The sequence below is a fragment of the Cryptotermes secundus genome, unplaced genomic scaffold (assembly GCF_002891405.2).
Source record: "Cryptotermes secundus unplaced genomic scaffold, Csec_1.0 scaffold519, whole genome shotgun sequence".
Lineage (NCBI taxonomy): Eukaryota > Metazoa > Arthropoda > Insecta > Blattodea > Kalotermitidae > Cryptotermes > Cryptotermes secundus.
Genome location: NW_019720169.1, coordinates 1,153,185 through 1,167,208, shown reverse-complemented (window position 1 = coordinate 1,167,208; position 14,024 = coordinate 1,153,185). Strand labels below are relative to the sequence as shown.

Below are 14,024 nucleotides of genomic sequence, written 5' to 3'. Positions count from 1 at the left end.
GATCACTCATTTCCAGCTAGTGCCGATGTCAAGAAAAAGTGGATCTATACCTCCACTACACCACATGCCTTCGTGACTGTGTTGAAGTATGGAATAAGTTTATTTTTGGCGTAAAGTAAGGTAAAGGTATTCCTGTGCTTAACTAATTAAGCACTACGTCAAGAAGGCGTGTGGGGGAGTGGATTATAGATCCACGTTTACTTGATCCCGGCACTGGTTCGAGGTCAGTGTAAGCTTCATGCCCCTTCCGCTTTACCCCCGGGGAAACAGCCCAAGGTACCCATTGGAGAGGGGGTTGAGTGGACCCCAGAGCCGGTCTGGACAACGAGGAGAAGAGAATATTCTTGGACATACCGGGACTCGAACTACGACCCCTCGGTCGTCCAACTCGTAGCTAATCGCTATCCTGGCTCATTACCTTTAGAATATTGAATAAAATTTATTCCCACATCTAGACTGTATGGTTTTTGTGTGGGTATTGAAGAAATGTATTTATGATACACCCAGTGGAGGTTGTGTCCACTGTGTTAATGTTCATACAAGGTTTATTCTTGTCTGCTACGGAAACTTATCTGCAAAATATCTGGGTACAGAAACTTCCCGACTTATGCAATCGTGCCGTTAAGGAACGTCAAGAGTGAACCCAATTTTCCTAAGTCGAAATCCTGTTTTTTTTTATTACACGTACGTATGTAAGTATGCAAGAGTGTTTGCGCTTTCTAAGGGAAAATGAGACCTTCGAAAAAAAAAATAAAGCATTGTGGAGAACACATACTGAATGACCACCTCAGGTCGGAACAGGCTTTAAGGGGCCCATACACGTACGAGTCCGGCTCGGCGAGCTTGACTCGGGAGCCGGGCTCGGATTAATTTCACCACAAATGCATGAGCTGACTCCCAACTTTGCGACCAACACACGGACGAGTTTGGCTCATTGGAACCCGAGCCGAGTCGGTCTCGCGAGCCAGACTCGTACGTGTATGGTCCCCTTTATTGCGTGTATCATGAAGTGAAGAATAAGAATAATGATATCCGGACGTTTCAGCGTAAGATTTGAAGGGTGGACGTAGGTAAGACGTCCGTAAGACGGGGTGTACTGCATATAATATGCTTGTTTACAGCCGGGGGGAGGTGCATGAGGTAGCTTAGTTTGTTAAGGCACTATACTACAGGCTGGAAGGTCGCGGGTCCGATTCCCGCTGAGGTCATTGGATTTTTCAATTGACTTACTCTTCCCAGCCGCATTATGGCCCTGGGGTCGACTGATCCTCTAATAGAAATGAGTACCAGGAATTTTCCTGGGGTCAAAGGGCGGCCGGTGAATAAGGCTGACAACCTCACCGCCTTCTGTGAGTCGATTGTCTATAAAATGCGGGAGCCTCAACGTCTCACAACACTATGAACCCCACGGCCTCTTACAGGGGTAGCTTTATCTTCTACAATCAGGGGGGTTATTTCAGGAAAAATATGTGAGGGAGAGCCAGTAAATAGGTCACAAATGGAAGTGGAACAGCTGTAATGGATGTAATAGGTTTTCTATGTTTATCACTAGTAGCAGCACAGTCTAGCTTCATAAATGTCTACGTGTAGGTAGGAGACGCGCATGCGTCGTGTTTATTTCATTAGACATAGGAATAAATTCACATGTTTACTTTATCCACATAGTATAGGGACAAGTGTGAGGTCCGTTACTTCATTCAAACTGCTTCGGAAAAAGCTAGTTGCTCTCTGTTACTTACTTGAACCTATATGGGCCCAGTTCAACCAGCGTAGGCTTGAAGTTTTCTTGCAATAGTTCCTCCGGGTTAGTCCAGTTGAAGAAGTAGAAATCCATAGTTATTGGTACAGGCGTGACCTTCCACAGCGCATAGCTCTGGGATGTGGGTGACAAACGAAGTTCCTGAAAGGACAGATCATTCTCAATCTAACATTTATTTATCTATTTTATTATTTATTTATCGTGGCACGTGGTAGCGTAATTGGTTGAGGCACTATGTTACAAGCCGGAGGGTCGCGGGTTTGTTTCCCGAAGAGATCTTTGGATTTCTCTATTGACCTAATCCTTCCAACCGCACTATGGCCCTGGAGTAGGCTCAGCCTGTAACAGAAATGGATACCAGGAATCTTCTTGGGGGTAAAGGTCGGCCGGCGCATAAGGCTGACAACCTCACCACCAACTGTGAGCCAGTTATTTAGAAAATGTGGGAGCCTTGATGTCTCACAACCCTATGGGCCTGCATGGCTTGTTACAGAGATAGCTTTTTCCTCTTTTATATGGCTTTATTGATTTGTATGAATGAGAAACTTGGTAGAATATGCGTTGACTGTTTGAGGACAAGACGCTGGGGAGAATACATGGACCTAAGTGGACGGAAGTGGAAATTTTTTATAATATGGGCATGGTCTAAACAAGGAGGATGAGATGTGTGTGCATATAGCATGCATGGGAAGGATTAGAAATGTAGGTAAAATTTGTTTCGTTGCAAAACCTGTAATATTTAGACTGTTGTTGGAGGATAATATCTTAAAGAAACAGGATGTGAAGACGGTGTTTGGAATAATCTAGCTGAGGATAGCGACTACTGATGGGCTCTTGTGAACATGACAATGGATCTACGGGTTTGATAACCATCGGCGAATTTCTCGACTAGTTTTCCAAGGACTTTGCTCCATAGAGTCGAGATGCATGTATGTTTGTCCAGGAAGCTCAAGTGGACAAGTGACCATGATCACAGCCGTTTCGCAGAGCTGGAGGCGCTCATTCCATCAAGTGCTTGAGCCTCGGGGACCAGTACGATAAATAACATAAGAGCTGTGTGATGTCATACATTTTTCTTTATAGAACCTGAGCTGAATGGTCATAATAATTCAATGCCAGTTTGTAACAGTACACTAACTTCCACTTGTCAGTTAAGAGATTAAAACGCAACTTACTTACTCATGGAATTGAGCCCTTCTTGAGGAGCTGCCAATTCTGCAGCTACTCAAGAATTTCCCACAATTTCATGGAAGCAGAAGGTTTATTACCGTGTTCACAAGAGTTCTCCACTGGTCCCTATCCTGAGCCAGATCACTCCAATCCATACCATCCCAGCCTACCTCTCTTAAGATCAATTTTAACATTGTCCACCCACCCAAGCCTTGGTCTCCTCAGTGGTCTCTTTCCTTCTGGCTTCCCCATCAATATTCTATATGCATTCCTCGTCTCCTCCATTCGTGCTACATGGCCTGCCAACCTCATAGTCCTTGACTTGATCATTCTAATTATATTTGGAGAAGAGTACAAGTTATGAAGCTTCTCATTATGCAATTTGCTGATTAAAACGTAAAGAATTATTAAAGAACATTTACTGCAGATCTACGAACAATCATGTTAGGATGCATTGTTGTAGTCTCACGTCTGTGTTTCTCTGTACATGTATTTAAAACTTATTGTTATTACATATAGGGTTAGGTTAGCCGTCGCCACAACAGAGTGATTTATAATCAATCAATATTTTATAATCGAATATTTATTTCGTGTTTCATATTTCGATCTCATAGGACCATCATCAGGCAGTGATAAAAGAATACGTCTGGGGTCACTGAACTCCTAATATGGATCCATACTGGTGCAACGTGTCATATCCTATGATACAGAATTTGTGTCTAGAATTAAATATGGGTACTGAAATTAAATATATAAAATATAAAGGATATATTAGATAACATATTACATGTGTATCTTGACTTTTTATTATAGGTATTAAAGGCATTGAAAGGTGTATTAAAATTATTAAATTTATTAAAATTATGTTTATTCAGAGAATCCGTCCAGTTCCGAGGCTTTTTGAACATTTTCGATACAAACTTATTTTTTACGGCGAGGAGCTGTTAGCCTCACGCCCAACCCCCAAGCTTGAGGACCACCCCTTGTCGGCTGTCTGCCACTGCTTATTCAATATATTAGCAGCTTCCCTCCATACCTGGTGGGCCTCTTCTCCAAGTATAATTAGAATGATCAAGTCCAGGATGATGAGGTGGGCATGGCATGTAGCACGAACGTGGGAGAAAAGTAATGCATATAGAATATTGGTGGGAGAGCCAGAAGGAAAGAGACCACTGAGAAGCATAAGACGTAGGTGGGTAGACAACATTAAAATGGATCTTAAAGAGAAAGGATAAGACGGCATAGATTGGCTTAATCTGGCTCGGGATAGGGACCAGTGGAGGGCTCTTGTGAACACGGTAATGAACCTTCCGGTTCCACAAAATGCTGGGGAATTCTTGAGTAGCTGCAGAATTGACGGCTCTTCTAGAAGGACTCAGTTCCATGAGTAATTATTAAAAATTATGTATGCAAACTTTCAAGTTATAGTGCCCAGTATAGTGTTAAGTTACATCACTATACATTTCGTGGATCAATGTTGTTACGCGTCCACATGTGAACGGTCATGCAGGGTTATATTGTATAATTATATGTTGTAGGGAGTTGTTCATTATTTACGAAAAGTTATAAGGTTGTCTAACGGTAAATTCGTTCCGAAATCCAGCCTTTGGAATTTGATTTGGATCTGCGGATGAGGGATCTTATGTCCACTAAGGCACGCCGTTTCATGGCCTGTGTTAACGTCATTATGTAAATATATCCGATAAGCAGCTACTGTCTCCTTTACCATGTTACTCTCTTGCACTAATAAGCCAAGCATAGTTGGTTTGTAGCGTCAGGACTTATTTGTCAGAGGACAAGGTTCATATGGGCATTCAATACAGAAGACTTCACAAGATTGTAGAGGGAATCTTAAAGCGAGACACCAGTACACTTTATTATAATAAAGCCTTGTGGGATATGCATTATTTTGTTAATTTTGCGACTAATTTACTGATAAATAGAAAATATATTATTTTAGTCTTTGATTTGGTTCATCATCGTCCATCACACTAGCAGTATTACAAAAGGTTAAGGCTGCGCCATAGCTCAAGTGGTTAGTCGCTAGCTTCCCACCCCGGCGCCCCGGGTTCCATTCCGGGTCTGGTCAAGTGGGATTTGTGGTGGATAAAGTGGCTCTGGGGCGGGTTTTCTCCGAGTACTTCGGTTTCCTCTGCCAATCTTCATTCCTCCAATTGCTCCACAATCACCCTCACCTATCATCTGGGGCTAGTACAATAGGCCAGAAGTGGCCGCAGTACAAGGGACTTAGTCCCACCCCACTAGCAATACAAAATATACAAAACGTTATCAACTCCGTCTAATGTGACTGATAAACACTAAAGAGTCCTGTTCTTCAAACAACTGAACCACGACGTGGTAGACACTCAACTTCCTTTAAAGAGATGCAGTATAAGGGACACGAACCAAATTGGTTCTAAATTTTATCAAAATCGTTTTTAAACCACACTTGTAAACAGACTTATTATAATAATTTATAAATATTTTAATGTATTCATGCAAGCCGCTGTGGTTGTTACAGGCTCAGGTTTTATACACGTATTCATGACATTGTATTGATATTGTATGTATGTTTCCATATTGACCAATCGCACTGTAGTAGCAGTTCCTGCCTGTATTGATATGTCCTTCCGAAAATGGTCTCTAAGACCAAACATGTCAAGGATGAAAGATTAAAAAGGAAAGAAAGGAAAAACATTTTATCAGTCACACTGCACGAAGTTGATTAAACTTTTGTAATATTTTAACCTACTTTCCCGAAAGTAAGCTTATGCGATCTCCTTCCTGTCTGTGTCTGTATATCCACCCTAATAAATTCGGAATGCCGAATGCTGTTAACCCTTTCTAAGAGACCCAACGGTGTTTCTCCCTCCCAACTGAGGACGGAAAACAGATCCAATTTCCGAAAAGTCATGTTCTCTAGTATTTAGAATACAGGCCGATGGACAAAAGACCAACAAGTCAGTAATTCTGAAATTCTATGGAGGTTTGTTAAGTCAGATTTTTTATTATTTTTGGAAACTGTGCACTGGGTTGAAGTTTTTTTTTAATAAAACATTGCGGATATCGGATCTGTTTCCGAAATGTTACCTGGTAACGTGAAAATAATAGCCATGTGCACTGTAGTACTGGGGAATTGATGTCCCATTTTAATTAACACATACCTTTCGCAAAATGTAGTCGAAAATGCTGCTCCAGCTGAAGGTAAGTATTATTCCTATACTTGCGAATAGCACACCTATCCAGATAAGGATCGAACTTCTGTCCATCATGAGGCCGGTGGCACTGAACGGTTCAAAAGAAGCCCTACAGTCCGCTGAGCGTACATGCGCTGCCTGCGACGACAGATAATGTTCTGAGCCGGGGAAGCAAGGACACGTGGGGAAGCCATGGTATCTGTGTGTTTGAACACGCAATGAAGAGTCGTTGTGACCGTTGTGACTCAGACCCCTACGCCTGGCGTCCCCTGCTTCAAGAGCATGGGTACGGGAAGGGGGAGGCAAGCCAGAAGCGTGCCCCCTTCCGGATTCAAAAACAGAGAGATTTAAAAGGAGATATACACAAAATATTAATAACGAAAGTTAAAAATATTTTTATACCAATACATTAGTTTATCCTGAATAATCTAGGCCGATTAGGGGGCAGGCGGTAGCGTAGGTGGTTGAGGCACTATGTTACAAGCCAGAACATCGAAGGTTCGATTCCCGATGAGGTCAATGGATTTTTCAAATTACCTAATGCTTGCAGCCGCACTAGGGTCCTGGTGTCGAATCAGCCTCTAGCAGAAAACAGTACAAGGTATTTTCTTGGGGGTAAATTGGGCCGGCTCGTAAGGCTGACATCATCACCGCCATCTATGAACCGATTGTCTAGAAAATATGGGAGCCTCGGTGTCTCACAACCCTATGGGCCTCGACAGCCTGTTACAGGGATAGCTTTACCTGTACTCTAGGGCGACCAATAAAAACAGTCCCAAGCCGCATAAAGGTAAAATTTAAGTATGTTTTCTTATTCCCTAGACCTAAGGACCTTTCGAGGAGCTGGGATAGCTCAGTCGGTATAGCGACTGGCCACGAGCTGGACGACTGAAGGGTCAGAGTTCGAGTCCCGGTGGGGGCAAGAATTTTCTCTTCTCCAAGTCGTCCAGACCGGCTCTGGGGTTCACCCAGCCTCCGATCCAATGGGTACCGGAGGCTCTTTCCCCGGAGGTTAAGCGGCCGGGGCGTGAAACTGAACACTCACCTCAAACTAGTGCCGGGGTCAAGAAAATGTGGATCTGTACATCCACTCCCCCATACGCCTTCATGGCGTAGTGCTTAATTAGTTAAGCACGGGGACAACTTTCCCGTTTTAAAGGACCTTTCGTGCTATCTGCTGTCGAGCCGTAGTAATGTTGCCTATCAGTATGAAGCTACTAGAACTATGAACTTGTCCCTAATGCAGAGGGTGAGACTGTGTAGTGAACTAGTGAGACGAACTAGTAGTTTATGCAATCAAATATGATAAGGTGTTAAGGATAATGGGTCTTCACGGGCATGCATCCACTTAATCGACTAGAGAAAACGTTGAAACAGGAACCAGTCTGGAATTCCTTGGCACATGTTACACTCCTATTTATGGAAACTTATGTGGTGACACTGTAACAGAAAGATTCTCTCGAGCCTTTTTTTTTATTATTTTTAGTGGGATGGAACTAAGTCCCTTGTACTGCAGCAACTAGTAGCCTATTCTATCAGCCCCAGATGATAGGTGAGGGTGATTGTGGAGCAATTGGTGGAATGAATATTTGCAGGGAAAACCGAATTACTCGGAGATAATCTGACCCAGTGCTACTTTGTCTACCACAAATCCCACATGACTTGACCCGGGCTCGAACCCGGGTAGCCATGGTGGGAAAGAAGCGACTAGCTGCCTGAACTAGAATCAGCAGCACACATCCTGTGTGATTGTGGGGCTATAGCTTATTTAGAATTCCGTCACTTGGGTCAGTTCTTCAAGGAACCAAGTGACTTTCATGACTCCCCCATAAGCAGGGTCCTACAGTGTAGGATTAATAAAGGGGTAATCCAAGGGGAAGCACAATAGGTCATTGAAGGTGGCAGTGCACGGGCCGAATTTTATGGTCCACCCCTTACTTACATACATACATACAACTGCCTGAACTATGGAGCGGCCCTTCTCTAACCGTTACTGCAACATATTGTGGAATTTTGTTTGCCACGCTAAAAAAGACACAGTTGTAACATATCGTGTTTCTCATCTTTGTACGTACATCATGTGTTCCTCATTCCTAATCACGGAATTCTGAGAGTGAACCGCAGTTAATGCGAAAGGTCGAAGCTTGTACATGAGTTTCTCGTTTAGTGTTGAAGATTATGGTCTTCTGGGGTGTGACGCCGTACAGTCTCAGGAGGAAGCTGCTGTCTCCAGCTGCCTGAAGATGAACAGGTTTCTCCCAAAAGTTGGCAACTAACTACCAAATCAAACAGCGTCACATCCCATAAGACCGTATCTTGGAAACCTATTACTAATAGCGAATAATTATGCCTATGGTAATAGAACCTGAAAGTTCAACACCAATATCAACGCAAGCAATTGCGCAAAAGCCTCAAACATTTCCATCAACCTACCACTTGAACAATGTGAACATTTTGAGATCCATCTTAAAGTTTTCTGTTTCTTAGTCTTCCAAGTAGACATTTATCAAGAGGTCCCCCATCGAAATCCTTGTCTTCTATATTATATCACAACCGGCCCATAGACGATAAAATTCTACCGGACTACACGGCGTCACACTCCAGAATACAGTACTCTTCACAGATCATCCTTATGAGAACCTCGTATCTAACAAACATGTATGTTGTTAGCTCAAAAGTATTTTTTAATTGCTGGTGGTGTGGGACTAAGTCCCTTGTACTGCGGCCACTTCTGGCCTATTGTACCAGCCCCAGATGATAGGTGAGGGTGATTGTGGAGTAATTGGTGGAATGAAGATTGGCAGGGAAACCGATGTACTCGGAGAAAACCTGCCCCAGCGTCACTTTGTCCACCACAAATCCCACTTGACCAGACCCGGGATCGAACCCGGGCCGCCGCGGTGGGAAGCCAGCGACTAACCGCTTGAGCTATGGCGCGGCCTAGCTCAAAGGTAAAGACCGTATTTCAGACCCGTACTGAGTAAAGAGCAAAACTGTTAATTTGTAAATCATGGCCTTCAATATTTAGGAAATGAAATGGGGTAATATCGGTTTTCGTCGGAGTGAGACGCATTCCAATTTCTAGCAGTTAAATGCCAACATTTTGCAGCACAACATTTTTGCAAAGAATGTACCGAGACCCAAGCCGTGTCAACGTATCTGTTACATCCGTGGCTGAGGGCCGTGTGTTGCTTCCAACGGTAACGAATCAGTCAGCATAACCAACGGCTCTAAATCTGGCTCGGATAAATACCAAGCCGTGTTTAAGTTGGATTAATTAAAAAAACAATCTCCGTGGCTTTAGTCCGGAAGCGAACTATACCGACCGAGCGACCGCCGTTTGTCGGCGAAGTTAGTGCCAACTTTAGCGGACAGAGGGTGTCTCGTGGTCAGCACAGTGAATCCCAACCGCCGTTAATTTCGGTTTTCTAGAATTTTGCTTTCAAGTAGCTTCTCAGTTATCCTCATGAGGCTGAGTGGACCCCGTTTCAGACCCAGAAAACCTGGTAGCACCGGGAATCGAACCCTAAACCTCTGGATATGTAGCAACTCTGACCACTAGACAACAGAGGAAGTCAGTTGGATTAATTGTAAATTAAATTTTCCGTTCTTGTTTGATTTCTTTGATGAACATGTCGGTCTACATAACCACATTTCGACCCTTAAACCCCCGCAATGTACATCAGATGTAGGGTCTTAATGTCAGTTAAGAGTTGTAATGCAGCCTTCGAAGTCATATACAAAGCACCGACATATTTATTCGCAGTTATCGATTTTAGTAGCTGGGCCCGGCCAGTCAGAATGTGGAGGGCTCTATCACTAAAGACAAATATAGGAGATAAAATACTTTTGCTCTTATAAAAACTAACTTCGTGGAGTTGAGCCCTTCTTGAGAAGTCGTCAGTTGTGCAGCTACTCGAGAATTTCCCGACATTTTATGGAACCCGAAGGTTCATTACCGTATTCACAAAAGCCCTCCACATGTCCCTATTCTGAGCCACATAAATCAAGGCCATCCGCCCCAGCCTCTCTCTCTAAGATCCATTTTAATACTATCCATCCACCTATGTTTTGATCTTCCTAGTAGTCTATTTCCTTCTGGCTTTCCAACATATATCCTCTATGCTTTCCTCTTCGCCCACATCCGTGCTACATGCCCTGCCCATCTCACCCTCCTTGACTTGATCATTCTAATTATACTTGGAGAAGAGTACAAGTTATGAAGCTCCTCATTATGCAGTTTTCTCCAACCTCCCGTCTCTTCATCTCTCTTCGGTCCAAATATTCTCAATACCCTGTTCTCAAACACCCTCAGTCTATGTTGCTCCCTTAATGTCTTATTTATTATTAATTCATTCATCAAAGGCTCTTCAGCCCTTTGTTGGGCCCTGGCCTCTTCTTCAGTTTCGTAATTTTTTACACAGACGGTAAGACTCCTTGGACGGGGGATCAGCGCGTCGCAAGGCCGATGCCTACACAGAGGACAACATAAAACAGAGAATAAATGCAAACACAAACACCGTGCCTCGAGCGGGATTCGAACCCACAATCCCAGTGATCGAGCGAGCGAAGACAGTTCATACCTTAGACGGCGCGGCCATTGTGACAGGCTTTCGTGTGTTTTAGAGAAGCATATATCTAATTAAACTCTATGAAATTTATTTTTTTTTCTTTAGAGGATCTCGGGTGACCGTCAGCGCTGGTCCACTGAAATCTGTTCCTATTGCCTAGGCATGTATTTCCCTAAGCTTTAGGTATGCTCTAAATATAGGAAGGTGCCTACATTGTCGTACATCCTCTTTGCGGTTTTCCAGCCGAGTTCAGTAAGCAGCAGTGACTGCTTCACCTACACAATTTCACTCCCTGTCGAGTCCTGGTAATGTAAATGGATGGTTGTTTACCAGGCAGAGGGCAGTTTTTAATTTAGTGCAAGCAGTATACACTTACCCCGATACAGGAGCCCCGCCAGAGCTCAAGCGGTTAGTCGCTGGCTTCCCACCGCGGCGGCCCGGGCTCGATCCCGGGTCTGGTCAAGTGGGATTTGTGGTGGACAAGGTGGCCCTGGGGCAGGTTTTCTCAGAGTACTTCGGTTTCCCCTGCCAATCTTCATTCCACCAATTGCTCCACAATCACACTCACCTATCATCTGGGGCTGGTGCAATAGGCCAGAAGTGGCCGCAGTACAAGGGACTTAGTCCCACCCCACTAGCAATAAAAGAAATATCCCGATACACGCTACAACGCAATTATATGCTGAAGTATCATCTGTAAGTAGATAAGAACCACAAATATCAAATTTTCTTTTTTTCTTTTTGAGTTGTTTTATGACATCGCCAGTATTTAGCCCGCAAGTAATCAAATGTTGTATGCAGAAGGTAGTCTGTTCGAATGGTCGGAGTTCCTAGTTACAGATCCAGAGGTCCCGGGTTCGATTCCCGGTGCTACTAGCTTTTCTGAGAAGTCGTGGGTATGGAACGGGGTCCACTCGGCCTCGTGAAGATAATTGAGGAGCTCTTTCAAGGAAATAGCGGCTCCGGTCTAGAAAATCGAGATTAACGGCCATGGGGATCCCTTGCGCTGACCACATGACACAATCTATCCGCAAAAATTGACACTAACTTCGCCGACAAGCGGCGGTTGCTAGGTCGGTTTAGTTCGCTGGCGGACTACAGGCAACGGAGTTTTTCTTTAGCCTCTTCGAATCTTTGCCCGCACACCGTTTAACCATGACTGAGGGTTCACGTGACTTCCTTCCGGGTTCTTTCCAGTTCACCTATCATCTACCCTGCAACACTGCATAATGTTGATGCTGACAATGAGGTGAAATGAGCATCAGCAATAACGTGACAGTGATCCCAGTCTTGGAGCGGTACAACTTCTCTTCTTTTTGAGAGTAGAATTGGGCAAGACCCTCTGCTGCTCAACTGAGGCTAAATAATAAAAGGTAAAGCTAACCCTGTAACAGGCCTTGAAGGCCAATAGCGTTGTGAGACGTCGAGGGTCTTACATTTTCTCTAGAACATCGGCTCAGAGACGGCGGTGATGTCAGCTTTACACTCCGGCCGCTTTTTACCTTCCAGGAAGATTCCTGATACTCATTTCTGTTAGAGGCTGAGTCGACTCCAGGGCCATAGTGCGGCTGGAAGAATTAGATCAATTGAAAAATCTGATCTCATTGGGAATGTAACCCGAGACCTTCCGGCTTGTAGCATAGTGCCTCAAGGAACTTCGCTACCGCGTGCTGAAGACATATGGAGAGTGGAAATAAAGCTTCACCATTCTTGACATCTTTAATGGAACTACAAATAATGAAATGTGTGAACTGTTATTTATGGAGGGAAGCTGCGCATATATTGAATAAGCAGTCGCGGACAGCCGACAATTGGTGATCCTCCAGTTTGGGGGTTGGACGTAGGGCTAACAACTCCTCACCGTAAAAATAAGCCTGTTACGAAAATGTACACAAAGCCTCGGACCTGCACGGATCCTCTGGACAAAGGACCTAGACTTGTATTCTTCTCCAAGTATAATTAGAATGATCAAGCGAAGGAGGATGGGGTGGGTAGGGCATGTAGCATGTATGGGGGAGATGTAGAATGCATGTAAGATATTGGTGGGAAAGCCAGAAGGAAAGAGACCACTGGGAAGACCAAGGCGTAGGTGGGCAAACAATATTAAAATTGATCTTGAGAGAGATAGGATGGGATGGTACGGATTGGTTTGATCTGGCTCAGGAGAGGGACTGTGGAGGGCTCTTGTGAACATGGTAATGAACTTCGGGTTCCATAAAATGCTAGAAAATTCTTGAGTAGCTGCAGAATTGGCGGCTCCTCCAGAAGGGCTCAGCTCCATGGGTAAGTGACCTCTCTTTAATTTTGCACGGTACAGTGTGAGACCAGCCATCACAGATGGACAGGTAACGTTCTGGCTTCGCATTCGGTAGATACTAGGTTCAAGTCTTGGCCCTGAGCCTGGTCATTCTGGCACGTTTATTCTGAGTTGTTCTGTACAAATGCGGTAATACAATATCACATTAAGCCAAAATGGCTTTCTTTCCAATTCCTTGTTTACTAATAATTCTATAATTCGATGGTATATAGCCTGACATAGTGACAACATACTTACCTTACTCCTGGAGCTGAGCCCTTCTTGAGAAGCCAAATCTGTAGCTACTCAAGAATTTCCCAGCATTTTGTGGGACCCGAAGGTTCATCATCGTGTTCACAAGAGCCCTCCATTTTCTTTCCTTCTGGTTTTCCCACGAATATCCTATATGAATTCCGCTTCTACCACATTCGTGCTACATGCCATGAGATGGTGATAGCATTATTGGATAAATCATAAATAAGTAAAACTGGTTCCTGGTCCTCAAAATAATTCCTAGTGTTTCACCGGCAGTGAATCCGAAAGACTGTGGAAATACTGCACTGGGCTGACATCTCTTGGGCAGTGTTTATTGTCACCAGAGGTATAGCGGGAGCAGTGCAACCTCCCAGTCTCAGTCGATAAGAATGGTGCCGTTAGTACCATCATCTACTTAATGAGTTCGAAGTTCACAGCGTATCCAAGTAAATGCTTTACGACGGTATGGTGATAATTCCAAATAGGGCAACATATCGCTCACTTGTCGGTGACAAAGTTTAAAAACATACATTTATAGAGAATTTTTTCCCCTCGCATTCCGCTACAAGTTAGACAACCAGCGAATTTGCTCACGAGGGCAAGCAAATTTTTCTTCGCTACTAGAAAGGCAAGCCAGTCTCCTGTCCAGCACGAACTGTGGGTAAATGGTTCAGGATCTAACGCTGATCAGCCATCTCCGCCTAATGCACAAGTTACTGCGCGGAGCTTCACGTCCTCACGATCCTGTGCCTAAGCCAAGGTTTCTCAAGCTGTGG

The 14,024-nt window shown here is 44.1% G+C and overlaps 1 protein-coding gene across 1 annotated transcript in view; it reads right to left on the bottom strand.

The window, feature by feature from the left end:
* Positions 1 to 6,299, bottom strand: part of LOC111867684 — a 47,639-nt gene extending 41,340 nt beyond the window's left edge. Inside the window, exons 1-2 of the mRNA XM_033752829.1 lie at positions 6,094 to 6,299; positions 1,740 to 1,900 (exon numbers count right to left, since the gene is read on the bottom strand). Of these exons, the coding sequence (XP_033608720.1) occupies positions 1,740 to 1,900; positions 6,094 to 6,201 (269 nt within the window). The 5' untranslated portion in view covers positions 6,202 to 6,299. The remainder of the gene's footprint in view (positions 1 to 1,739; positions 1,901 to 6,093) is intronic.
* Positions 6,300 to 14,024: the final 7,725 nt, after the last annotated feature.